General features: G+C 43.3%; 1 protein-coding gene across 3 annotated transcripts; it reads right to left on the bottom strand.

The window, feature by feature from the left end:
• Positions 1-5,380: 5,380 nt before the first annotated feature.
• LOC120060983 (solute carrier family 41 member 1-like) lies at positions 5,381-27,326 on the bottom strand. Of its 3 annotated transcripts, none has more exons than XM_039010440.1 (11): positions 27,131-27,326; positions 23,871-24,208; positions 20,071-20,178; positions 18,149-18,220; positions 17,718-17,862; positions 17,390-17,536; positions 11,491-11,635; positions 11,145-11,224; positions 7,368-7,502; positions 6,923-7,071; positions 5,381-6,740 (listed from the first exon to the last, which is right to left on the bottom strand). In XM_039010440.1, the coding sequence occupies exons 2-11, from the start codon at positions 24,180-24,182 to the stop codon at positions 6,567-6,569; spliced, it is 1,467 nt and encodes a 488-aa protein (XP_038866368.1). In that variant the 5' UTR covers positions 24,183-24,208; positions 27,131-27,326; the 3' UTR covers positions 5,381-6,566. The 3 variants fall into 3 exon arrangements, with proteins under 3 accessions (XP_038866368.1, XP_038866369.1, XP_038866370.1); XM_039010441.1 differs by lacking the exon at positions 27,131-27,326 and adding an exon at positions 26,506-26,889; XM_039010442.1 differs by lacking the exons at positions 23,871-24,208; positions 27,131-27,326 and adding an exon at positions 22,811-22,895.
• Positions 27,327-27,943: the final 617 nt, after the last annotated feature.

Genomic DNA, 27,943 nt, shown 5'->3' with positions numbered 1-27,943 from the left:
ACTGGGGAACGTAACACTGATGCTCCGGTACCGCCTGCCGGTGGCAGAGAGATCAGTCCATGGCTGGTGTGACTGATGTCTTTGGCAATTTTCATGCCTTCCTCAGTACCACCTGGTTTGAATGTCCTGAATGGCTGGAAGCTCACCCCCAGTGATGTGCTGGGCCGTCCGCACCACCCTTTGTAGGGCCTTGCGATTGAGGGTGGTGCAGTTGCCATACCAGGCGGTGATGCAACCAGTCAAGATGCGCTCGATGGTGCACCTGTAAAAGTTCTTCAGGATCTGAAGGGCCATGCCAAATCTCTTCAGCCCTCCCCCTTTCCTGTAGTCCATGATCAGCTTCTTAGTCTTGCTGACGTTGAGGGAAGAGATTGTTGTGCTGGCACCACATTGCCAGGTCTCTGACCTCCTCTCTGTAGGCTGTCTCATCACCGTCGGTGGTCAGGCCCACCACTGTCGTGTCGTCAGCAAACTTGATGGCGTTGGAGTCGTGCGTGGCCATGCAGTCGTGGGTAAATGGAGTACAGGAGGGGGCTAAACACACCCCCCTGGGGGGGCCCCCGTGTTGAGGGTCAGCGTGGCGGAGTTGTTGTTGCCTTCCCTAACCACCTGGGGTCGGCCTGTCAAGAAGTCCAGGATCCAATTACAGAGGAAGGTGTTCAGTTCAAGGGGTCCCAATCTTAGGGACAAGCTTGGAGTGGACTATGGTGTTGAACACTGAGCTGTAGTCAATGAACAGCATTCTCACATAGGTATTCCTCTTGTCTAGGTGTGAGAGGGCTGTGTGGAGTGCAATTGAGATTGTGTCATCCGTGGATCTGTCGAGGCGGAATGCACATTTTAGTGGTACAGGGTGTCTGGAATGATGGAGTGGATGTGTGCCATGACCAGCCTTTCAAAGCACTTCATGATTACAGATGTGAGTGCGACAGGGCAGTAGTCATTGAGGCAGGTTACTTTAGAATTAATTTGCGAAGCTCCCTGAGTGTTAAGGAGCCACCATCAAGTTATGTACAGACAGCCTGTTTCAGACTAACACCCGTAGACTGTGAATAATGTCTGGAGAGAACAGAGGTCGCACTCAGTAGAGTTGCATCATTCATGAACTCCTACGCTGGGAAGTGACACAACATTTGACTGTTGTTGACAAGTGGTCTGTAAAACCTGGTATTTTCTGCTACCAATTTAGCCTACAGAGAAATGAGCAGGTAGTTACACTATTTATTATACCAGTATTACACAGTTGTCTTGCTGTTTTAACTGTACATGTTGTCTAATGTTAGAGCCCTCTATGTTCACTTTGCAAGTGGCAAATTGTATTTTATAGTAACAATATCCACCATTCAATATAAATTATACTTTCACACACTAATTTCTCAACATCCAAGCACACAGTAGTAGAACGTGATGACATCTTGTATTGTCATTACCGGTTATCAACCATCATAGGACCATCATAGGATACCTTTTTCCATGTCCTTATTTTCCATTATGAATGACTGTTGTTCTGTGACAGAAATATATTTTGAGGCTATGAAACTCTCCACTTTTGAAAAGTCCAAAAACCCAATCTGCAATTTCCGCATGACTCATTAATTGGAGAACATTTTGCACAGGCTTTAAAAACTACTTTATGTGCTCATCGTGTGTTACCAACAAACTGTGAATTTAATACCAATGTACACTAACTGATACAGACCAGTGGTCAGTTGTGTTACCAACAAACTGTGAATGTAATACCAATGTACACTAACTGATACAGACCAGTGGTCAGTTGTGTTACCAACAAACTGTGAATTTAATACCAATGTACACTAACTGATACAGACCAGTGGTCAGTTGTGTTACCAACAAACTGTGAATTTAATACCAATGTACACTAACTGATACAGACCAGTGGTCAGTTGTGTTACCAACAAACTGTGAATTTAATACCAATGTACACTAACTGATACAGCCCAGTGGTCAGTTATGTTAAACCAATGGGACTGACTGACTGGAGCACAGGGAGAGCTGAGAGAGAAAGATGACAGGTTATACGGTCACATACTGTTCAGTGTTTTTTATTACAATGGGACTGACCAGAGCCACAGACCACAGAAAACATATTGATGCTTGTTGTACATTTATGAAGTATTTGATACCATAATTTGAAATGTCTATGAAAGGTAATTTAAATAATATGATAGTTCTGCAATTGTGTAGAAAAAGGCATGTTAAGGCCAGGCACCACACCCTATCACAATCAACTTTTTCCAGTTACATGTAGACACAAATATAATACTTTTTCGTATTACAATATTTCTGAAATATTGTCTAAAACATGCAAATTATGTGTTCTCATTAAATTTGCACATATTTTCATATACCACAAAATCAATTTTTTTCTGGATGAAGTCAGCCCAAATATTTTGGTTTCATTTTGTTAAGACACTCCAGGACCGGATTTACTTAGACCAGATTATAGATAAATAATGTTTTCATCTTTCTATCTGTAAAATATTAAAGACATGTACAGGTAACTGCCAAAATAAATTAAACATCAACATAACATGTCTTAATAGGGCGTTGGGCCACTACGAGCCAGAACAGCTTCAATGCACCATGGCATAGATTCTACAAATGTCTGGAACATTCAAGTGAATGATGGCATAATGGGTGGACTGGCGGCCATTGCGAGTGTACCCATAAGAGCAAAGAAGGAAGTAAAAGCAGGAAGTCCAACCATCAGTCTGTGCTGTGTTTAGTTGATTCAATTCAAATGACATTTAAAAAAATGAATTCCATTGCATGAGCCAGTTAGCATCATCTGAATGAACATTATACATTACCATGGAAATTATTACATCACAGGTTCCAAGCCCGTTCTATTCATTCTTATTTCTATGTGGAAAACGCTGTCTCAAGCGCTGCTCCAGAATCGCCCATAAGTGTTCAAGTGGGTTGAGATCAAAGTGGTATACACTAAGCTAGATCTACTCAGTTATTTTTAGAGCTATCCAGCTTCAGTTAGCTTCACATTCCAGCTCAGGCTTCATCCGTACTATGACTGTGGATATTGCTCATCTGCCTGCCGCTAACTCTAGCAGGCTTGTAACTATGCCTGGCTAGTCAAATGCGTGACTATTCATTGAGCCAATGCTTAAACATCAATCCATGGGCGTGTCAGTGCCACATTTACATTTTTGCCAAAATCAGCACGAAAGAAAAGTTATCTTGCCAATTCAGCAGGCTATGCTGTGAAATGGGCTATTACAAGTGGCATTTTTATGTTATTACGTGCTTATCAATGCACAGGCACCTTTTCCCCCCATCTATTGATAAAATAATTTTATAAAGTCCTACAAAAGTTTTACTGTGCGTGAACTTTCAAATGCATCCTGTCATTACTAAATGTGATGGGTATTTTAACAAAACATTTGATTAATAAAATATCAGTCATCTTCCTCAAATGAAGGGGATGATGACACAATCTTTGCAACAGGGAGGGAAGCTGATTTTTGTTGGTCCTCAACTCGTGGCTCAGTCACTTCATTTAGGGTAAGTATGGACCCTGGGCTAAGCTAAGGACCCTGGGACAAGCTAAGGACCCTGGGACAAGCTAAGGACCCTGGGACTAAACATATTTTTCTGCAACTGGATCCTGGTAGCCAACAACACCTCTGCCACACTGATCCTCAACATGGGGTCCCTCAGGGGTGTGTGCTTAGTCTCCTCCTGTACTCCCCGTTCACCCACGACTGCATGGCCAAGCGCGCCTCCAACAACATCATTAAGTTTGCTGACGACACAACGGTGGTAGGCCTGTTCACCGACAACGATGAGACAGCCTATAGGGAGGAGGTCAGAGACCTGGCAGTGTGGTGCCAGGACAACAACCTCTCCCTCAACGTGAGCAAGACAAAGGAGCTGATCCTGGACTACAGGAAAAGGCGGGCCGAACAGGGCTGTAGTGGAGCGGGTCGAGAGTTTCAAGTTCCTTGGTGTCCACATCACCAACAAACTATCAAACACACCAAGAAAGTCGTGAAGAGGGCACGACAACGCCTTTTCTCCCTCAGGAGACTTGGAGATTTGGCATGGGTCCCCAGATTCTCAAAATGTTCTACAGCTGCAGTATTGAGAGCATCCTGACCGGTTGCATCACCGCCTGGTATGGCAACTGCTCGGCATCCAACCGTAAGGCGCTACAGAGGGTAGTGTGTACAGCCCTATACATCACTGGGGCAAAGCTTCCTGCCATCCAGGACCTATATACTAGGCGGTGTCAGAGGAAGGCCCAAAAAATGACTCCAGTCACCCAAGTTATAGACTGTTCTCTCTGCTACCACACGGCAAGCGGTACCAAGTCTAGGTCCAAAAGGCTCAACAGCTTCTACCCCCAAGCCATAAGACTGCTGAACAATTAATCCAATGGCAACCCGGACTATTTGCTGCTACTCACTGTTTATTATCTATGCAGTCACTTTACCCCTACCTACTTGTACAAATTACCTCGACTAACCTGTACCCCCACACATTGACTCAGTACCGGTACACCCTGTATATAGCCTCACTATTGTTATTTTATTGTTACTTCATTTTTTTTTTACTCTAGTTTATTTATAAATATTTTCTTAACTTTAGTTTCTTAAAAATGCATTGTTGGTTAAGGGCTTGTAAGTAAGTCCTTAACCTGTTGTATTCGGCCATGGCATATGGTTTTAGTGTTTTCATGCTCATCAACCATTCAGGGACCACTCATGCCCTGTGGATGAGGGCATTGTCATCCTATGGGGGCATAGCCATGGTAGCCAAAATAAGGACCCTAAGCATGATGGGACGTTAATTGCTTAATTAACTCAGGAACCACACCTGTGTGGAAGCATCTGCTTTCCATATACTTTGTATTCCTCATTTACTCAAGTGTTTCCATTATTTTGGCAGTTACTTTTCCAAAAATGCTTTTTTGTACAATTTGTAATGTAGTCTATAATAAATACGTGACAAATCAACAATTCCCTCTGAGTAATTCCGGAGAATATATCTAAGGATAACCACACACACTTTGGTGAATTTAGATGCTTCTGAAGCTGAGAAAAATGAGTTGGACAGTGAAAAGAGTCAGACTTTTGGAAAATGGCAGTTAAAGACAGGTACACTGAATTTTGCCTATCAATCGCCAAATGCCTATTTTGACCCAACGACCATCTCTTCAAAAGTAAGTTACTAGATACAGTATAATCCAGATTGTAACACTCTCTATGAAATGAGCTTTACAATGTGTGATTCAATGTAGTGAACTTTGAAATTATGGATGTATGTACATTTTAAAGTGATTCAAATTCATGAAATGTTGATGACGGTAGGATAAACAAAATAAAGAATACATTTACATGAGTTTGTTTCATTTTTATGTTTACTTATTCAAGCCCCTTAACCATGAGCTGGCAGTGAGGGCACTACAGTTGTAACGTACAGAAGGCATGTGAATGGGGACATTGCAATGTTTTAAATAAAGCTACCTTCTCTTGAAATAGACATTTGTGATTTTACAAAACACACCCGACATGTAACATTCATGATACATGGACTTGACAGATACTGTGTACTTTAAGGTTTTGTTTTTGCATTTAAGATTGCTGCTGAACATTAAGATGTGAAAAACATTAGTAACACTTTGCTATGATACCGTTTCCCGTCCTGTCATACGTGACAAGATGCCTACACCTTGACCAGATTTGAGAACAGTTTCAATGTTTCCCTTACCCCATCTCACATTACTGATGACATGCCAATGGTAACTTAATTATGGTTTAAGACTTGCCTTCCTTAAAAGTTTCATTTGCAGATATTTAATTTAACACTGTGATAGTAAGCTGCTCATAGAAAAATCACAAAATAATACTGATATCCTTCAAATATGTTCGATCCTTGATACATTCACAGGTCCAGTTCTCTCCCACACCCTAGTTTCAATTTCAATGGGTGCAGTAGTTTCAAGCTAAGCATTGGTGGTGACGTATGAAGATGATTCTACTTCGGTCTACAACAGAATGTTCCTGTAGTTACCAGTCAAGTAAGGTTTTTTGAGTTATGTCTATAATGAAAGGGATGTTGCCAAGCCCCACTCGGCATTCTACATCTAGAAATACTGTAAACAAGTTCAAATTAATTTTCATACACCAACATACAATGCACCCATTATCGATCAATAACCGTTCCCTAATTTCAGAAAAAGTTCAATTTAGTGTGTTGATTTTTCCATTGTCTCACATTCACAGGTGACATGTGGGGTGTGTGAAATAGGACCTGGATGAGTTTGCTGAGTTTGTTGAGTTTGTTGATGAGTCCCATCAACCCATACTTTGAGGTTTTAAATGACCCACACCTCCTGATGAACTGTAAGCTGATTGAGTGAGTGTGCGTGCAGTCAGTCAGTCAGACTGCCATCCCCACGCCCAACAGAGTAACTCCCTCCAGTGGTGAAGGCAGAGGAGAGGCAGGGCAGGGAGATGATACAGACCCCTGGTCTGGGAAGGCACAGCACAGAGAGGCCTGTAGCAGACCCATGACCTCCCTCCCTTTCAGAGTCCCAGCCCCTCCATGAGTGAGACGGAGCGGAAGACCAAAGCCAGGAAGCCGGTCCCCAGCAGGTCTCCCAGGGCTGTCAGGTAGGGGATGGAAAAGTTGTCTGGGTCCAGACTCCTCCTCCACATCAGACGGACTATCAGGTCAGCCACATAGAGGAGGATGCCCACCTGGAGGAACATCCCATACAGACAGACAAATCCATCACACAGCAGATCTGAATGAGAAGTCCAGAAGTCCTTATACTTCAATAACTATATAATGAAAGTCCTTACAAGTCTGTATGAGACTTTACCAAACTCCATCAGTGTACCAGTGACTGAGGGGTAGCAGGCGAGGGGATAGGGCGTACCTGGAGAAGGGCGGCACACAGGTAGCAGACGATGAAGGTGACAGTGAGGGCAGTGTGGCCGCCTTGGAGCAGAGAGATGGTATAGAGGAACACCAGGTGGCCCGGAACCACCAGTAGGAACAACACCCTCGCTGACTTGGAGTTCACACCTGGAGAGACAAAGGCAACTAATGAATACTGTAGGTAGCTTTCTTATCTACTTAGTTACTGTGGAAGCTGTCTGAATTGCACTGTCTGAATTGTAAATCTGTTCAAATACTATGACAAAGAGGATAAATATAACAGGAATGGCAAGAGGGGTTCCAAATAGTAAAGTTCTTATATGCTAAATCACAAACAGAGAGGAAGTAACTGGCATATATTCTCCTTGTTTTTTTGTTTGTTACAAACATATCTACATGCAATCCATGACCCTCTATAGAAAGACAGAGTGGAGGAGCCTTTCCTGAGGTGAAGAAGGTAGTAAAGGGGCTGGGCCAGTGCTGTCTCATCTTATAGGGCAAGACTCCAGGCATGCTCCAGAAGTGAAGGTAGGTTGAGATCCGACTGGCCTGGATGGCCACCAAGTTTCCTCCGACACCTGAGGGGAAGCACCGAGCATGGAAAGAATATCAACCACACAAGTCTCCTATTATATAGTCCCCTGCTTTTCCATTGAAATATGACTCTCTATATGTAAAACATATGTTGCCCACCACATGCTTTTGACTTCATGAGGATATACTCTTAGGAATTTTTGATTTATTTCATTTCTTATTTGATTAATTAATTCCACATTGACAGATCCCTGCTTGTAGAGGTCTGCACGGGACTGATTTCTGCATCCTGCACCCTTCATCCTGCAGCTTTTCATACCGCACCTGCCCGCTCCCGCTGGCTTTCTGTCTGACTCATCTGCTCCCTGGTCTTGAACCCAACTGTAGTCCTGCAATGTTATTTCAGGCAGCTCGCTTGACAGCCATGGTTCCAGCAAGTGTGCACCCTATACTATAGGTAATATCAAAATGCTCTAAAATAACCTAAGAAATAGGTTAGGTTAAATGACCAGAGATTTTCACGTAGCCCATTATATTAGGCTATCGGTATTACTGGGCTGTGTCAGCCAATATGCTAGACTAGACGTAGTTTGAAGAGAGCAGAGTTGGAGAGCGGACACTTGCACTTTCTCTTGAGCTACGTTTAGCATAGTCCTAATAGCCTACCTTTTAGGAGAGGGACAAATTTCAGATGGACACAAATATGGGTGATCAATATTTATTTCTAGGCAATGGAGTAAACTATAAACTATTATGATTAGGCTATAGTTTACTACATTGCCTAAAAATAAATATTGATTGTGTCCGTCTGAAATTCGTCCCTCTCCTGAAAGGTAGGCTCTTAGGCCTATACTAAACGTAGCTCAAGAGAAAGTGCAAGTGTCCGCTCTCTCTCTCTCCAACTCTGCTCTCTTCAAACTACGTTATTTAGGAAGTTCATTTCCTTGGAAAGATATCTGCCCTTGCTTCTGCATAGGATATAGCCTCATACTCTATTTAATTGAGACCACAAGCACACCTGATATCGCACGCCCAACTAGGAGAGGTATCGCTACTGCACATGAAGCTGCAAGAATAATGAGATCGGACACTTGCACTTTCTCACGAGCTCTGTTTTGCATATAGGATATAGCCTACCTTTTAAGAGCGGGACGATTTGCAGACCTCGACTCTTGTTGGTTGAGGGCCCTCCAATTCTTTCCATTATCAATATTTATTTACCGACACTGTAAACTATATAGCCTAATCATATTTAAGTTATTTCCTTGAAAAGATACAATACATCACCAAAAGTATGTGGACACCCCTTCAAATAAGTGGTTTCGGCTATTTCAGCCACATCCGTTGTTGACAGGTGTATAAAATCGAGCATTGGCAGTAGAATGGCCTTACTGAAGATCTCAGTGACTTAAAAAGGATGCCACCTTCCGAATTCAGAAATTCCTGTTCTGTTAGAGCTGCCCCGGTCAACTGTAAGTGCTGTTATTTTGAAGTGGAAATGTCTGGGAGCAATAATGGCTCAGCCACCAAGTGGTAGGCCACACAAGCTCACAGAACGGGACCGCCGAGTGCTCAAGCGCGTAAAAATCGTCTGTCCTCGGTTGCAACACTCACTACAGAGTTCCAAACTGCCTCTGGAAGCAACATCAGCACAAGAACTGTTCGTCGGGAGCTTCCTGAAATGAGTTTCCATGGCCGAGCAGCCGCACAAAAGCGTAAAATCACCATGCACAATGCCAAGCGTCGGCTGGAGTGGTGTAAAGCTCGCTGCCATTGGACTCTAGAGCAGTGGAAACGCGTTCTCTGGATAGACAAATCTTGGTTTCGCAGATGCTAGGAGAACACTACCTGCCCCAATGCATAGTGCCAACTGTAAAGTTTGGTGGAGGAGGAATAATGGTCTGGGGCTGTTTTTCATGGTTTGGGCTAGGCCCCTTAGTTCCAGTGAAGGAAAATCTTAACGTACAGCATACAATGACATTCTAGACCACAGGTGTCAAACTCATTCCACGGGGGGCCGAGTGTCTGCGGGTTTTCGCTCCTCCCTTGTACTTGATTGATGAATTAACATCACTAATTAGTTAGGAACTCCCCACACCTGGTTGTCTAGGGCTTTATTGAAAGGAAAAACCAAAAACCTGCAGACACTAGGCCCTCCGTGGAATGAGTTTGACACCCCTGTTCTAGACGATTCTGTGCTTCCAACTTTGTGGCAACAGTTTGGGAAAGGCCCTTCCTTGTCTCAGACAACGCCCCTGTGCACAGGTTCATACAGAAATGGTTTGTCGAGATCAGTGTGGAAGAACTTGACTGGCCTGCACAGAGGCCTTACCTCAACCTTTGGGATGAATTGGAATGCCGACAGAGCCAGGCCTAATCGCCCAACATCAGTGCCCTGACCTCACTAATGCTCGTGGCTGAATGGAAGCAAGTCCCCGCAGCAATGCTCAAACATCTAGTGGAAAGCCTTCCCAGAAGAGTGGAGGCTGTTATAGCAGCAAAGGGGGACCAACTCCATATTAATGCCCATGATTTTGAGATGTTCAACGAGCAGGTGTCCACATACTTTGGTCACGCAGTGTGACTGCCACACTATTCTCCACCCATGCATAGGCAGTCTACTCTATTTTATTGAGACCACACATATTGTAGCAATCTTTGCTATATGATCCACGTTACAATTTCCAACAAGAGGGTTAACCCTATTGGTGCGATGCGTAGGATCTTTGCCTTTCATGCCAGAGACCAGGGTTAGCTTCCTGCCCCCTAAGTTTGCTACACTGGTGTCAGAAGTGGGATAGTGGCTGTGAGGCCATCAGAACGCACAAGAAGTGTGAAGGGGCTTAAGTGCACATAAGTGCTTTTAATATGCCTTTAATAGGTAGGCACATGCATACGATGCAGAAAGACGACCGTTTGCAAATAATCTGCGGGACAAAAAACCCTTTTCATCCCAAAGTTGTCTGTCTGGATCCAAAGGTGCAGCCCTCTACCTGCTTGAGGTCTTGTCACTGTTGCCACCAAGTGGAGTAACAAATTGCTATTGATAAAGTTGTCTTACTTATTTTGATGTAAAAATATTACCTTTATTTAACCAGGCAAGTCAATTAAGAACAAATTATTATTTACAATGACGGCCTGGCAATCCTGTGTGTACAGGGGCTACTGTTAACAGCACAAATGCAACAGCAAACAAACAGTAGATGTGTGTTTGTGTGCGTACAGGCATGTGTGTGACGTGATTCTATGGTAACATCTACTAAAATACTGTTTTTGTCATATCCTAATCAAACACCAATACAGATGTGTTTCTCAGACTTGAAGAGACTTGAGGGGACATTGGTAAAACACAAAGTGCGGGGTAATAGTCATAGTATCAGAAGAGGGAAATTCTAACCACTGTGAGCGATATTTAACTGAGGTCCAAAGGCTATCCAATACTCAGCGTCAGGCAGCCAATATCAGCCTGGGACACTGCCATTTGTGGGAACATCTGGCTGTGTGCTCTTAAACACTCTCATTTGAAAGGATCTCTCAGCATGTGTCATTTATAGACAGCTAACTGACTGAGCCAGGCACATGAATGTCCCATGGTAGTTAATAACTCAACTCTCCCCTTTCCATCCTTGTATAATGTGTTCAGAGACCACTTTCTAGTTTCATTTAACCAAGATGAGTCCACTCACCATTCATGACGGGTGTAAAGACAGCCATTCCCTTAAAGTTAGGGTCGCTAACAGTCTTGTCCAATATGAGTCCCCCAAAACTGGAAAAGGTCATAATGAAAACAGTCAAACATCTACTGATCAGATACATGTTTTTTTTTTTTTTTATCAAAATAATAATAATATATGCCATTTATCAGACACTTTTATCCAAAGCGACATACAGTCATGCGTGCATACATTTTACGTATGGGTGGCCCCGGGAATCGAACCCACTATCTTGGCGTTGCAAGCTCTATCACCTGAGTCATACAGGACCATATGATAAGGTTATGATAAGAATGATAAGGTGTCATGTGTGTCTTACCTGCTGATAGACATGGCTACGATGACAGGCTGCCAGCCAGAGACGAGGACCTCCTTGATTTGAGGGCTCTTCCGGGCCACCACCACCCACAGAGGGATCAGAGCCAGGAAGAACACACACAACAGGGGAGACAGGTACCAGACGTCTACACAACAGAGAAAACACATTAGAATAGTGTCCACAATGCACTGCTCCCACTCTCCCACACACATTGAACACAATTCATCTGACATAAGAGCACCTCCAAAATTGTTAGAAATTGTCTGATATTTAAACATTAAAGCCATGTTTAAATTGGGCTTTGTAAAAGTAGCTAACTGTACAGTTAGTGCAGACCACAGGCTACAGATGAGTGGGAACTTACACTGAACAAAATAATTAATGCAACATGGTACAATTTAAACGATTTTACTGAGTTATAAGGAAATCAGTGAATTGAAATAAATTCATTAGACCCTAATCTATGGATTTCACATGACTGTGAATACAGATATGCATCTGTTGGTCACAGATACCTTTAAGAAAAAAGTAGGGGCGTGGATCAGAAAACCAGTCAGTATCTAGTGTGACCTCCATTCGCCGCATAGAGTTGATCAGGCTGTTGATTGTGGCCTGTGGAATGTTGTCCCACTCCTCTTCAAAGGCTGAGCGAAGTTGCTTATTGGCGGTAACTGGAACATGCAGTCGTACACATCGATTCAGAGCATCCCAAACATGCTCAATGGGTGACATGACTGGTGACTATGCAGGCCATGGAAGAACTGGGACATTTTCAGCTTCCAGGAATTGTGTACAGATCCTTGCGACAATGGGCTATACATTATCATGCTGAAACATGAGGTGATGGCGGCGGATGAATGGCACGACAATGGGCCTCAGTATCTCATCACGTTATCTCTGTGCACTCAAATTGCCATCGTAGCTTGTCTGCCCATACCATAACCCCACCATGGGGCACTCTGTTCCCAACGTTGACATCAGCAAACCGCTCGCCCACGCCACGCCCTACATGCTGTCTGCCATCTGCCCAGTACAGCTGAAACCGGGATTCATATGTGAAGAGCACACTTCTCCAGCGTGCCAGTGGCCATCGAAGGTGAGCATTTGCCTACTGAAGTCAGTTACAATACCGAACTGCAATCAGGTCAAGACCCTGGTGAGTACGACGAGCACGCAGATGAGCTTCTCTGAGACGGTTTCTGACAGTTTGTGCAGAAATTCTTTGGTTGTGCAAACACATTGCAAACCCACCCTCATCAGCTGTCCGGGTGGCTGGTCTCAGATGATCCTGCAGGTGCAGAAGCCGGATGTGGAGGTCCTGGGCTGGCGTGGTTACACGTGGTCTGCGGTTTTGAGGCCGGTTGGACGTACTGCCAAATCCTCTAAAACTACGTTGAAGGCGGCTTTCGGTAAAGAACTTAACATTCAATTCTCTGGCCTTCATCCTCTGTTCTGGCTCCCTCATCGGTGGCTTCTAACTTGGTTTCAGATCTTCAGAACTCCCCCCTCATCGGACCGTGAGGGTGTCAGACTCCGGGCCCTCCATCAGCCACAATGGATTCTACAGCTGGCTCGGATCCATCGGGCCTCACCGCCTATCAATCCTTGGGGGGTCTGCGAGGCCACTCGAGGTGAAAGAGCGGCCGCACCTCCTCAGCCTTTGCACCAGCTGTGGTCCACAGGAAATAACCCTGTGCTAACGAGTACTGGACATTACAAGGCTTCTTCCTACCGTTCTACAACAGATGTCGGGGGAAAGATGATCGGAGCAAACTACAGAGAGATCATTGATGAAAACCTGCTCCAGAGCACTCAGGACCTCAGACTGGGACGAAGATGCACCTTCCAATAGAACAACGACCCTAAGCACACAGCCAAGAAAATGCAGGTGTGGCTTCGGGACAAGTCTCTGAATGTCCTTGAGTGGCCCAGCCAGAGTCACTTGAACCCAATCGAAAATCTCTGGAGAGACCTGAAAATAGCTGTGCAGCAATGCTCCCCATCAAACCTGACAGAGCTTGAGAGGATCTGCAGAGAAGAATGTGAGAAATTTCCAAATACAGGTGTGCCAAGCTTCTAGCATCATACCCAAGAAGACTCGAGGCTGTAACCGCTGCCAAAGGTGCTTCAACAAAGTACTGAGTAAAGAGTCTAAATACTTCTGAAATATCACATTTACATAAATTATAAATGTACAACAATTTACAAAAAACTGTTTTTGCTTTGTCATTATGGGGTGTTGTGTGTAGATTGATGGGGGGGGGGGGAAACTATTTAAAATGTAGGAAGCTGCTATAGACCACCAAGTGCTAATAGTCAGTATCTGGATAATATGTGTGAAATGCTTGATAATGTATGTGATATCAACAGAGAGGTATATTTTCTGGGTGACCTAAATATTGACTGGCTTTCATCAAGCTGCCCACTCAAGAAAAAGCGTCAAACTGTAACCAGTACCTGCAACCTGGTTCAGGTTATCAATCAAGCTAACAGGGTATTTACAAACAGCACAGGAATTAAATGCACATGTATTGATCACATATTTACTAATGCTACAGAACTCTCCTGTAAAGCAGTAGCCACATCCATTGGATAGAGTTATCACAATATGGTAGCCATATATAGGAAAACCAAAGTTCCAAATTCTGGACCTAATATTGTGTATAAGAGGTCCTACAATTAGGTTTTGTAGTGATTCCTAAGTTGATGATGTATGTAAATAATGTGTGTAATGAGGAGCATTCAGACACTGCACATGACACATTTGTGAAATTGCTTACTCCAGTTACTAATAAGCATGCACCCATTAAGAAAATGACTGTAAAAACTGTTAAATCCCCATGGATTAATGAGGAATTGAAACATTTTATGGTTGAGAGGGATGAGGCAAAAGGAATGGCAAATAAGTCTGGCTGCATAACCGATTGGCAAATCTACTGCAAATTGAGAAATCATGTCACTAAACAGAAACTATACTATGAAACAAAGACAAATTATATAAAGAATTATAGTAAAAAGCTTTGGAGCACCTTAATTAAATAAAATGTTGGGCAAAAAGGCAAACTCAGCTCCATCATTCACTGAATCAGATGGCTCATTCATCACAAAACCCTCTGATACTGCCAACAACTTCAAAACATTTTTAAATTGGCAAGATTAGCAAATTTAGGCATGTCATGCCAGCAACAAATGCCGAACCTACGCATCCAAGTATAACTAACCAAATTATGAAAGACAAGCATTGTAATTTTGAATTCCGTAAAGTAAGTGTGGAAGAGGTGAAAAAAATATTGTTGTCAACCAACAATGACAAGCCACTTTGGTCTGACAACTTGGATGGAAAATTACTGAGGATGATAGAGGATGATATTTCCACTTCTATTTGCCATCTCTTCAATCTAAGTTTACCAAAAATTGTGCGCCCTCAGGCCTGGAGGAAACAAAAGTAATTCCGCTACCCAAGAATAGTAAAGCACCCTTTACTGGCTCAAATAGCTGACCAATCAGCCTGTTACCAACCCTTAGTAAACTTTTGGAAAACATTTTGTTTGACCAGATACAATGCTATTTCACTGTAAACAAACAAACTATAGACTTTCAGCACTCTTGTAGGGAAGGACATTCAACAAGCACAGCACTTGACAAATGACTGATGATTGGCTGAGAGAAATTGATTATAAAAATATTGTGGGAGCTGTTTTGTTAGACTTTAGTGCGGCTTTTGACGTTATTGATCATAGTCTGCTGCTGGAAAAACATGTGTTATGGCTTTACACCCCTCGCTATAATGTGGATAAAGAGTTACCTGTCTAACAGAACACTGAGGGTGTTCTTTAATGGTAGCCTCTCCAACATAACTGTGGTAAAATCAGGCATTCCACAGGGAAGCTGTCTAGGCCCCTTTTTTCAATATTTACTAACGCCTCGCCATTGGGTCTGAGTAAAGCCTGTGTGTCTATGTATGCGGATGACTCAACACTATACACGTCAGCTACTAGAGAGTGAAATCACTGCAACACTTCACAAAGAGTAACAGTCAGTTTCAGAATGGGTGGCAAGAAATCCGTTAGTCCTAGCATTGTATTTGGGACAAATCATTCACTAAACCCTAAACCTCAACTAAATATTGTAATGAATATTGTGGAAATTGAGCAAATTGAGGAGACTAAACTGCTTTGAGTAACGCTGGATTGTAAACTGTTATGGTCAAAACATATTGGATGCAACAGTAGCTAAAAATAGGAGAGGTTTGTCCATAATAAAGTGCTACTCTGCCTTCTTAACAACAATATCAACAGGGCAAGTCCTACAGGCCCTAGTTTTGTCGCACCTGTACTACTGCCCAGTCTTGTTGTCAGGTGCCACAAAGAGGGACTTGGTAAAATTACAACTGGCCCAAAACACTGCAGCACGGCTGGCCCTTTAATGTACATGTAGAGCTAACATTAATAATATGCATGTCAATCTCTCATGGCTCAAAGTAGAGGAGAGATTGACTTCATCACTACTTGTTTTTGTAAGAAGTATTGACATGTTGAATGCACCGAGCTGTCTGTTTAAACTACTAGCACACAGCTCGGACACTCATACATACCCCCCACTATTCTACATCAAGTAACTTAAGCAAGCAGTAAAATCTGATTTAAACTGATAACAATACACCTTATGGAACAGCGAGGACTATGAAGAGTCACACAAAAGGTACAAACACACACATACAAAAACACAAATAACATGCACAATATAGACACACGTACACCTGGATTGTGTGTTCTAGTAGAGTTGTGGCCGGAGGGCACACTTAATGTATTGTGAAATCTGTTGTAAAAACATTATTTTAATGTTTAAAAATTGTAATATAATGTATATTACTGCCTTCATTTTTGCTGGACTCCAGGAAGAGTAGCTGCTGCCTTGGCAGATCCATAATAAATACAACTACAAACTGCTCTGGTGGACATTCCCGCACTCAGCATGCCAATTGCACGCTCCCTCAAAACTTGAGACATCTGTGGCATTGTGTTGTGTGACAAAACTGTCCTTTTATTGTCCCAGCACAAGGTGCACCTGTGTAATGATCATGCTGTTTTAATCAGCTTCTTGATATGTCATACCTGTCAGGTGGATGGATTATCTAGGCAAAGGAGAAATGCTCACTAAAAGGGATATAAACAAATATGCATAACATTTCAGAGAAATTATATTTTTGAGTATATGAAAAATGTCTGGGATCTTTTATTTTTGCTTATGAAACATGGAACCAACACTTAACATGTTACATTTATATGTTTGTTCAGTGAAACTTCTGACCTCTGCTGGTTCTGAATAATACTACCACAATGTGGAGAAGGTCTTAATTTGCTTAAATAGTTATTTACCCAGATACATGCACTCTACTGACTCTTAATTGTTTAATTATTGCTATCTTTTAAAAAATGTATTATGGTCATTTTTACCCCCATTTCATGATTACAATCTTCTTTCATCGCTGCAACTACCCAACAGGCTCGGGAGAGACGAAGGTCGAGTCATGCGTCCTCCGAAACATGACCCGCCAAACCGAGCTTCTTAACACCCACTCGCTTAACCCTGAAGCCAGCTGCACCAAAGTGTCGGCGGAAACACCGTTCAACTGACGACCTAAGTCAGCCTGCTGGCACCCAGCCCACCACAAGTAGTCACTAGAGTGTGATGAGCCAAGTAAAGCCCCCCCGGCCAAACCCTCCCCTAACCCGGATGACGCTGGGCCAATTGTACCTGGGATCAAACCCCAGTCTGTAGTGACGCCGCAACACTGCGATGCAGTACCTTAGACCGCTGCACCACTCGGGAGGCCCTAATTACTGATTTCTAATTAAAAGTTGAATTAAACCCTTCATCCATTATTATAAAGCCATACCTCGGTACTGGTAGAGTATAGTACTGACTCCAGCCAGCAGGGACAGTGTGATTAGATCTCCCAGACTGGCAGCGATGGGTGTGGCCACATTGTCTGGGTTGATGCCCACTTTCCTGGCGCCAATGATCACCCCAATCATTACCAGACCTATGGAGGGAGGGAGGGAGAGAGAGGGATGGAGGGAAGGAAGGAGAGAGGGGGAGGTAGGTAGAGCGAGGGATGGAGAAGTGAGAGAGAGGGGGTGACTGTGAGCACAACTGTTAACAGATACTACGATCAAGACATTTGGAATCTCAATCCAATAAAGACACCCTGAGGGTGAACTCACCGAGAGACAGTGCTGCCACGAATGCAGTGATGATGCTGCTGGCACAGAGCACAGCAGCTTGGTCCAGCTCCACCCCACCTCTAGACATGGCCCCCAGTGATATGGCTGCCACGGCAGCCAGGAAGCCCACCACAGTGGCCTGAACCTGTGGAGAGAATCGATCTTCACATCCCCTGGGTCCATCCATCACATCTAACGTACCTTATAGGCTTAGGCTACCTTCATTATTATGCCTTGGATAAGGGCTATCTTGACCTCTTCCTAACCTCAGCTGTTTTTATGGTGATCCTGTTCTCGAGGTCAAGTTAGCCTCGGGCTACAGTTACTGTGCCTGTCCTTCAGAATTGGATATAGAAGGCCAAGTAGTGCCGTGGAAGACTTATGTCCATCTTCCTGTCTGCCTGTATCCCAATAAATCAATTGGAGATTACCTGAATGAGAGCCAGGTTGCTGCACACCATCGTCCACTGATGCTTGGGGTCATCCAGCTGTCCAGTGTTAGCCTAAACAAGACAGCTCATCATCAGTACAGCATACAGCATACACCAACATCAAACTTTGGCTTTTCAACAAGAGCTTTGCATGTGATTATGTGTGGGGAAATGTGTGTTTATTTACACTTTGACACTAGCCCCTAGGAGTTAGCAAGAGAGCATAAAGAGACCAGGCCACTTTGCCATCCTACTTTGGCTAATACTACGTACTATATACAATAGGATGCGGTCCTATGTAGGTCAGTAGCTGGTAGAGCATGGTGCTTCGAACGCCAGGATAGTGGGTTCGATTCCGTATGTAAAACGTATGCAAGTATGACTATTAGGATTAAAGCATATTCTAAATGGTATATATTTTTATATATTAGGATGCTTAAGATGTTGCTGAAGATGTTGACCTCATCCCATCAGTAGAGGATGCCTGGTTATTCTTTAAAAAGTTCCTTCCTCACCATCTTAAATAAGCACGATCCATTCAAAAAAATGTAGAACCAGGAATAGACATAGCCCTTGGTTCACTCCAGATCTGTTTGCCCTTGACCAGCACAAAAACATCCTGTGGCATGCTGCATTAGCACCAAATAGCCCCCGTGATATGTAACTTTTATGGGAAGTTAGGAACCAATATACACAGGTAGTTAGGAAAGCTAAGGCTAGCTTTTTCAAACAGATATTTGCATCCTGTAGTAAAAACTCAAAAAAGTTCTGGGACACTGTAAAGTTCATGGAGAATAACAGCAACTCCTCCCAGCTGCCCACTGCTCTGAGGCTAGGAAACACTGTTACCACGATAAATCCACTATAATTGAGAATTTCAATAAGCATTTCTCTACGGCTGGCCATGGTTTCCACCTGGCTACCCCTACCCCGGTCAACTGCCCGGCACCCTCCACAGCAACCCACCCAAGCCCCCACCATTTCTCCTTCACCCAAATCCAGACAGCTGATGTTCTGAAAGAGCTGCAAAATCTGGACCCCTACAAATCAGCTGGGCTAGAAAATCTGGACCCTCTCTTTCTAAAATGATCTGCCAAAATTGTTGCAACCCCTATTACTAGCCTGTTCAACCTCTCTTTCGTATCGTCTGAGATTCCCAAAGATTGGAAAGCTGCCGCGGTCATCCCCCTCCTCAAAGGGGAAGACACTCTAGACCCAAACTGCTACAGACCTATATCTATCCTACCCTGCCTTTCTAAGGTCTTCGAAAGCCAAGTTAACAAAACAGATTACCGAACATTTCGAATCCCACCGTACCTTCTCCGCTATGCAATCTGGTTTCAGAGCTGGTCATGGGTGCACCTCAGCCACGCTCAAGGTCCTAAACAATATCATAACTGCCATCGATAAGAGACATTACTGTGCAGCCGTATTCATTCATCGACCTGGCCAAGGCTTTCGACTCTGTCAATCAAATCAAATGACTGCCTCGCCTGGTTCACCAACTACTTCTCTGACAGAGTTCAGTGTGTCAAACCGGAGGGCCTGTTGTCCGTACCTCTGGCAGTCTCTATGGGGGTGCCACAGGGTTCAATTCTTGGGCCAACTCTCTTCTCTGTATACATCAGTGATGTCGCTCTTGCTGCTGGTGATTCTCTGATCCACCTCTACGCAGACGACACCATTCTGTATACATATTTATTGCCTTATCTCATTTGCACACACTGTATATAGATTTTCTTCAACTGTATTATTGACTGTATGTTTGTTTATTCCATGTGTAACTGTGTTGTTGTATGTGTCGAACTGCTTTGCTTTATTCTTGGCCAGGTTGCAGTTGTAAATGAGAACTTGTTCTCAACTTGCCTACCTGGCTAAATAAAGGTGAAATAAATAAAAATATTTTAAAAATGTGGACTCACTGCGGTGGAGAGGCGAGCAGCCAGGGTCATCTCCAGGTTGCCCTTCAGTCCCACCAGAGCTGGAACCAGGATGAAAATCTCTGTGATGACCTTAAACACCTCCCAGTGCTGAAACACACAGACATCATCATCAACTGTGTTCTTTCAGCCGGACCCCGACAGGGATAAACACTTATATTGTCCTTAAATACAACCATCATCCCAACGCTAAAACAATCATCCAACACCAGCAGTCCTTTTATTTGTAAACTGTGATCTTCAAAATTAAATATTAGTCTCAAATCCTACTTGAGTTTAATCTCAGTGATATTGGCAACTATTTTGTCAGACAGAAAATTAAAATAGCTTAATTGAGTGTCTAAGAGTTCCGCTTGACAACGTGTCTACAAACCCCCTACTGAAGATCTAAAAATAGAGGCATGTATAAATAAACAGATAAGTCAGCGTTTGCCAGGATGGGGGTGGGGTTGGTTATTTTTAAACGCCGCTCTCAAGTTCTTCTCGAATGTCGACTAAAGGCTGTCACATTCGGGCCCTATCTTGGGAAGTGTCCCAGTTCCTTTTGCCTCCACTGGTCGGCGGTCCAGAGCCCTAGCTCCAGCTCAGAGCTCCTACTCTGTCTGTGACCAAAATGGCACCCTATCCCTTATATAGTGCACTACATAGGGAATAGGGTGCCATTTGGGGAGGCACACCTCTGTCTCTCTCACTCCCAGTCTGATTCATCAGTCCTCCCTCAGTCAGCCAACCGCCCACTCTCTCTCTCTATTCAATGAAAGCCTCCCCAGACCAACCTTTCCCACCTCCACATCTGATTTGTATGGCAATGGAAGGTGGAGAAAGAGTTCAAAACTGACATCCAAAATAGAGAGAGGATATAAACAGAAACCCAGTTTGGATTATCATGAAAAACTGATAAGCAAATCATAGGCATGATGACTCCTCTGTTTTAAGTCATTGTCCATCTTTCTGGTGACCCTGTGACTAAAATGCATTGCTATTTCCCAGAGGGGTTACAACAGGAGGGAAACCATTCTCAAAACAATTATCTCAGATGTTCTAAAAGACAGTGCTGTAAGTGGTCCCGTCCCTGCTGGCCTTTAATGACCTGACCATTTTTATTCCTATCAAACCACACAAAAATAGGACTATAATAGGTTACGCACACACACACACACACACACGATTATACAGTAGTAGAAGGAGATAGGAAGCCCATCACATAGATCCATACTTGAACAATATCCATGATGATGCCAGCGGAGACCATTCCCAGTCCAGCCACCAGGTATGGCAGCAGCACCTGGGCTGCGATCTGCCAGGAGCTCTCAGGCAGGAAGCCGTGGGCAGAGCGGGTCAGCTTACAGGTGAAGCCACGCAACTTCTTCCCCTGGTAGCACAGCTCCAGTTCCAGCCGAGTCACCACCATGATTGTACACACTTACCCCATTACTCAAACACTTGACTGGTAGGGAGAAAGGGCCGGGGGGGTGGACAGTGACAGCCTGAGATCCACAGACGAGTACTTTGTTCTTTCGCCAGTAAGCACCACAAGCTAGCGTCTCTGCCGCTTACCTCACAGGTGGGAGCTTGACTTCACTGCAATGTTGCTTTCTGTGATTCATGAAAGGTCATGACAACAAAGCTGGTGACTATGAAGTAGTAACAATGGACCCTGAAAAGTGGGTGAACTTGATTAAAGTCCTCTTAAAGTTAGACGCTGTTCTTGTTCTGTCCTCGCCATGTTCTTGACCTTAGAATACTCCTTTACCCCAGAAGAAATGAGAGAGAATGGAACAAACTCAGAAAACCCCAACAGTCTAGTCCTTTGATGCGTCAGTCCTGGTGAGGGGTCCAGACATCACTAGAGTGATCACTCTCTCCATCATATGATACACCAACAGCTTGCAGGCTCCATCTCACTACCTCACAAACAAACAATTAACCTATACCAAGAGGCTTTCACTCAATCCCCGGTCCTTGAAAGAGAAGAGAAAGAGGCAGCAGGTGCAGTTGATCCTTCTGACCCATTAGATGCTCCTGTTCCATTTGTTAGATTTTTCGATGGCCCTTTGCTGGCTCACTGACAGGAGAAGTGTTCTCTGTGCCCTCTGAGAAAACGGCAACGCAGTAGGTTCCTGGAGACTCATTCACCACCAAGGGAGGCCTCTGCAGGGGGAGGGCTGTCTGTCTGCGCCACAGTCATTCAGGAGGATGACCGGCTTACAGACTGAAACACACTCTCTCTATTCCTCCCTCTCTCTCTCTAGTGTCGTGACTCACTCCATGCTCCCTCTCCCTCTTAAACGCACAGTTTATCCCCCCTCCGACTTCCCTCTATTCTAGCACACAGAGTCTCTTTCCTCTTCGGTTGTAGTAACAGATTTAAGTCCTGTCAGAAACATATGTCAGGGACCTGCTCTTTACTCTAACTGGTGGGCTGGCTTTGCTCCTCTCTGGGTTTAGTGTCACCCCTTTTCATGTGACCACTTGGTATCTGCCCCTCTCTTATCCTCCCTCAGTCCTTATTTTCATGCCCCTCTGCTCAGGCTGCCTCTGTCTATCCCTCTGCATGCTGTGACTGTCTCTTTATGTTAGGGCATCCTACCACTTCCCCCTCTGCCGTATACGTAGAGCTGATCTCACCGCGGTGTTTCCCCTAAACCACATGCACGATGCGGAGGGACGGAAAGAGAAAGAGAGACAGAGAGGGAGAGAGAGCCAGCATCTGATTACTCACCGGTGGGTAAGCCGGCTGCCAAATGCCAGGGACGACGGGCAGAGTAGAGGACAAAGCCAGCGCCATGCAGCATCAGAGCAGTGATTCAGCGAAAGAGACATGCAATGAGCCATACTTCAGCAGCATACCAACCCTCTCCTGTTGACGCTTCTCTTTACTCATCTAATCAAATAATGTTGAAATCATGGAATGCTGCAATCTAATAAAATACACATTACATTCGCAACCATCCTGAATACAAGATATATTGCCCAGCCCAACTTTAAGGACACAATGCATAACCTAAACCTAAAGTATGCCAACTTCTTGCATACTAACAATATGTTTTGTCCCTGAATCCCATGTATTTCAAAACAACACCTAGCCCACGTTGATTCACTGCACTGCCACTGACTGTCATTCACTTTTGAGCACTTTGGAGCTTTAGGGCACTAGATGGTAGCCTCGTACAAACCATCCTGATCTCGCAAGCTTACAGTCTGTTTCGCTAGCGAACATATATGTAAGCTCGCGAGATCAGGCGGCTTTGCCAGTCTAACTAGATGACACAATTGGGGTGGACATCTTGAACCTTTGAATAAATTAGTTGAAAATGCATTTCCCCAAAGGTAGCAAGGAATTAGAAAAAGGATTTGAAACTAAAGCTGTAAGGCCGTCATCCAAACACTGTCAAAAACAGTCAAAAACCTAATGCATATTTAGCAAGGTCTTGAAGGGTTAAACACATTTCGAGCTGGATCTACTTTGGACTGATGAAAGCATTATAGCAAAACAAATGACTTATTTTAACCAATTTGAGTGGCATGTATGGAAGGTAATTTATGTTTTAAGAATCAATATTGAAGTGTCAATACACTTTTATTCCTTTGGAAGTATGAATTATGTCCTCAAATACTGATAAGATTAGACACACCAAGATGTTGGCATTTTTATTTGATAGATGATCCAACAGAGTAAGCGTCAGTGACTGCCTACTGTATATACTTCATAGTCATGTGATGCATTCACTCGACCATGAGAAGGCTGGATATCGGGGTTCAAGACAACATGGAGCACTCACCTGGACACTGTCCAGCACCATCCCAGCCATCACCATCCCCATCCCAGCCAGCAGGTAGGGGAACACCACCTGGAGACCGATGAAAATGGACGACTCTTCTTCCACCTTGGCCACGGCCACCTTGGCCACCTTGGCCACCTTCTCCTCCACAGCCTTCTTGACGGGCTGGATGGGGGGCAATAATGGCAGCTCATCTTGCCCATCTAAGGTTCCCGCCTTGGGGCTGGCACTGCCACCTTGGCCTTTCCCCTTGCCCTTTGACTTGGACTTCTTGGACTTCCCCTTCCTCTGGTGTACCTCCCCTTCTGGCATGGTGGTGGTGGATGTGATGTCTTACACTGAAGAGAGATAACACGTTCCACACAAAAGGTAATCAATAGTCTTACATATCATGCACCAAACCTGCTTGCTAGATACAGTGACATAGGGCAAATTGTAATATGTCTTGCATTGGCACTGGCATGCTCCAGCATGACGGCAACATTGCAGAAACATCCCAGTAAGCAAACTCATGATGAAAATACCTATTTTAGACGTCTTTTCCTGCCATTGACGTCATGTGTATTTTAGTGGCTGAAAGAAAGGTGAAAATAAAGACTTTTCTGGATGTCGAAAATATATATTCTCTGAACATCGAAAATACGTATTTTCCGGACTTTAAAAATATGCATTTTTAGAACATTGAAAATATGTCTATTTCGGATGTTGAAAAAACATATTTTCGGGACGTTCAAAATACGTAATTTACAGATGAAAATAAGTAATTTCGGTCATTGATTTTTATGGCCAAATTTCAACTGCACATAATTAGTAAGCATTACATCACAATAATATTTATCAAGCCTCTTAATAATATAGGAAAGAAGATGCCAACTGAAGAATACACCAGAATATTTATTATTGCTCCCATCTACCACATGCACTACTGTAAGTTTGGGGTCACTTAGAAATGTCCTTGTTTTTGAAAGAAAAGCAAATTTTTTGTCCAGTAAAATAACATCAAATTGATCAGAAATATAGTGTAGACATTGTTAATGTTGTAAATGACTATTGTAGCTGGAAACAGCAGATTTTTTAATGGAATATAGGCATACAGAGGCCCATTATCAGCAACCATCACTCCTGTGTTCCAATGGCACCTTGTGTTATCTAATCCAAGTTTATCATTTTAAAAGGCTAATTGATCATTAGAAAACCATTTTGCAATTATGTTAGCACAGCTGAAAACTGTTGTTCTTATTAAAGAAGTAATAAAACTGTCCTTCTTTAGATTAGTTGAGTATCTAGAGCACAGGTGTCAAACTCATTCCACGGAGGGCCGAGTGTCTGCGGGTTTTCGCTCCTCCCTTATACTTGATTGATGAATTAACATCACTAATTAGTTAGGAACTCCCCACACCTGGTTGTCTAGGGCTTTATTGAAAGGAAAAACCAAAAACCTGCAGACACTAGGCCCTCCGTGGAATGAGTTTGACACCCCTGATCTAGAGCATCAGCATTTGTGGGTTTGATTACAGGTTCAAAATGGCCAGAAACAAATAACTTTCTTCTGAAACTCAGTCTATTCTTGTTCTGAGAAATTAAGGCTATTCCATGCGAGAAATTGCCAAGAAACTGAATGATCTTGTACAACGCTGTGTACTACTCCCTTCACAGAACATCGCAAACTGCCTCTAAACAGAATAGAAAGAGGAGTGGGAGGCCCTGGTGCACAACTGAGCAAGAGGACAAGTACATTACAGTGTCTAGTTTGAGAAACTGACACCTCACAAGTCCTTCATTAAATAGTACCTGCAAAACACCAGTCTAAACGTCAACAGTGAAGAGGCGACTACGGGATGCTGGCCTTCTAGGCAGAGTTCATCTGTCCAGTGTCTGTATTCTTTTGCCCATCTTAATCTTTTCTTTTCTTTTTACCTGCCAGTCTGAGATATGGCTTTTTCTTTGCAACTCTGCCTATTATAAGTCCAAAAATGAATGTAGCAACTACAGATTGCCCCTTTAAGTCTATCAAAAGTGTGCGAGTTTGAGCATGTGTCCATTAGGTTTATGGAGTTGTTTTTTTTAACCAGCATGAATTAGATTGAGCAAAAAAAGCCTCACTTTTATTCCATAGGCTGGGATCCACACTATGCAGCTTTTGCAAGAGCGCATTTTTCACTTGGCGTTCCATCATAGTGGTCTCTGATTTATGGTCAGACTCGCTTACGTTGAATACATTTAAACTTGCTGCGTTTTTCAATGCTGGTTTGAATGTCATTGAGAAAACATAAGTATCAAAAACATTTTTCGCAAACATCCTTTCTGAATTTAAAACTAAACCTCGAAGTAATCATCTAATCTGATTACAATATTTTTGCCTGTAACGGACTACAGTTACCGTTTTTGTAATCCTTAATTACTCCCCAAACACGCTCCTAACTTTTGACACACACAGAGGCTCTATGAATGTAGCCTACTGCCGTTTTGATGACTCGTGATTGGCCAACAACAAGCTACACGTGCCACGCTCCACTCTCGTAAAAAGCAAGAGCAGCAGCATTAATTATACAATTTATCTCCCTCCCTCCACTACAGCAATCCTTTTCGGATCTGTATGGGCCCTACCTGACAAGACAATTCAAATTACACATACCTCAGACTCGTGACAATCATATCAGATCTGACCCATAACATTAGTTGGAATTATCGGGTATTTAGGTGCTGGTGGATCCGTGAAGATGTCTAGTCCAGACCTGACAAAATCTGAACCAAACATCAACGACGTTGAAATAAAAGCCAGTCTGGACTGCACCAAAAAAAGACGTCCAAAACACGTTGCTATCCTTAAAAACTTAGTGGGATAAAACCTGACCCCTTGCCTTTTTGACAATGTAGTAGAGGCTCTTTAGTAGAAAGTACGCCAAGACCTTGCCAACGAATGACAAGTGACTTATGTTTGATAGCATGCATAAACAAAAACGGTTGGCTGATGACAACCATAGATTTATGCATGACAATGACCTACTACTCCTGCCTTGAACCATTCATTATACTGTCAACAACGTCGCCCCCTGGGGTGTAATCATTACCCTAAACAGTTGCAAAACGTCCTGTTTTGCGACGAAAACTAGCGTTTCTATTGGACATAATTAGGTAGGTACCTCCCTGTTTACTAAAGCTGTCCAATAGAAACGCTTGTTTTCGTTGCAAATTTTGGAGTAATGATTACTTACACCCCTGATTCAACAGACAGCTATGTAGCAATCAAATCCGATTACCCCACTGCTCTGACGTTATGTCCAGGTATTCCCGCTGACTCTTTGCATTCATTTTCCCTTTGATAAAGCAAGTCCCGATTGTGAAGACGAAACCTCTGAAAGCGTGTTAAAATTAATTCATAAAGTAGTAAGAAGCTTTAGCCTAGCGAAAATGTTGACGTAGTTGCAGGGAATACCATTGTACAGGAAGCTGACGTGCACATCCCATAATGCTTGTGAATTGGTAACCAATGGTTACACCAGCAAAAGAGTCTGATTGGATCAGAATTGGAGTAGAGGAGTAGAGTAATGCATAACCCCGCCCATTAGAGAAAGTGAACAGTGGTGTGTGATGGTGTGACGGAAAGTGAAATTAAATTCCATCCATATTGGAGCTCTGGAAGCAACGACGACAGCAGTAGCCTAAGGCATTATATATGTATCCATTACAAACAAGATAGGCTATATCATTGATGACTGATGCATTAATTGAGGAGCATACTATATTCTATTATAGTCTTCAATTTCATTTAATAATAAGCAAAACAATAACTTGTAACATCAGAACTATAATGAATCTATTACATTCAGATGAATGTACTTTGTAATTTGTTCTTTACAATAGCAAGTTTATACATGTTTTCATTATCTGACCTGTTGTTTCAATGCTGTGGATCTGGATGCAGTCATTCTAAACACAACACTCCTATGCAACGGTCATATTCAATGTTCTTACCTGTTGTTGCAGAAGCTCTTAAAGAAGAGCATATGAGGCCGAGATAGTGCTCCAGAAAAATATGGTCACAAAGTTCAGTGGACACCAAGAATAACTGA

Source organism: Salvelinus namaycush, chromosome 16 (genome assembly GCF_016432855.1).
Source record: "Salvelinus namaycush isolate Seneca chromosome 16, SaNama_1.0, whole genome shotgun sequence".
Taxonomy (NCBI): Eukaryota; Metazoa; Chordata; class Actinopteri; order Salmoniformes; family Salmonidae; genus Salvelinus; species Salvelinus namaycush.
This window is presented reverse-complemented; position numbering and strand designations above follow the sequence as displayed.

Excerpts from the sequence above, each read along its gene's own strand:
- LOC120060983 (XM_039010440.1), bottom strand. The coding sequence starts at position 24,182 with ATGCCAGAAGGGGAGGTACACCAGAGGAAGGGGAAGTCCAAGAAGTCC. Across the intron at positions 7,072-7,367 it reads TACTACCTTCTTCACCTCAG|GTGTGAACTCCAAGTCAGCG; the intron begins GAAAGGCTCCTC and ends TTGTCTCTCCAG. Across the intron at positions 6,741-6,922 it reads TGTGTGCCGCCCTTCTCCAG|GTGGGCATCCTCCTCTATGT; the intron begins GTACGCCCTATC and ends ATGTTCCTCCAG.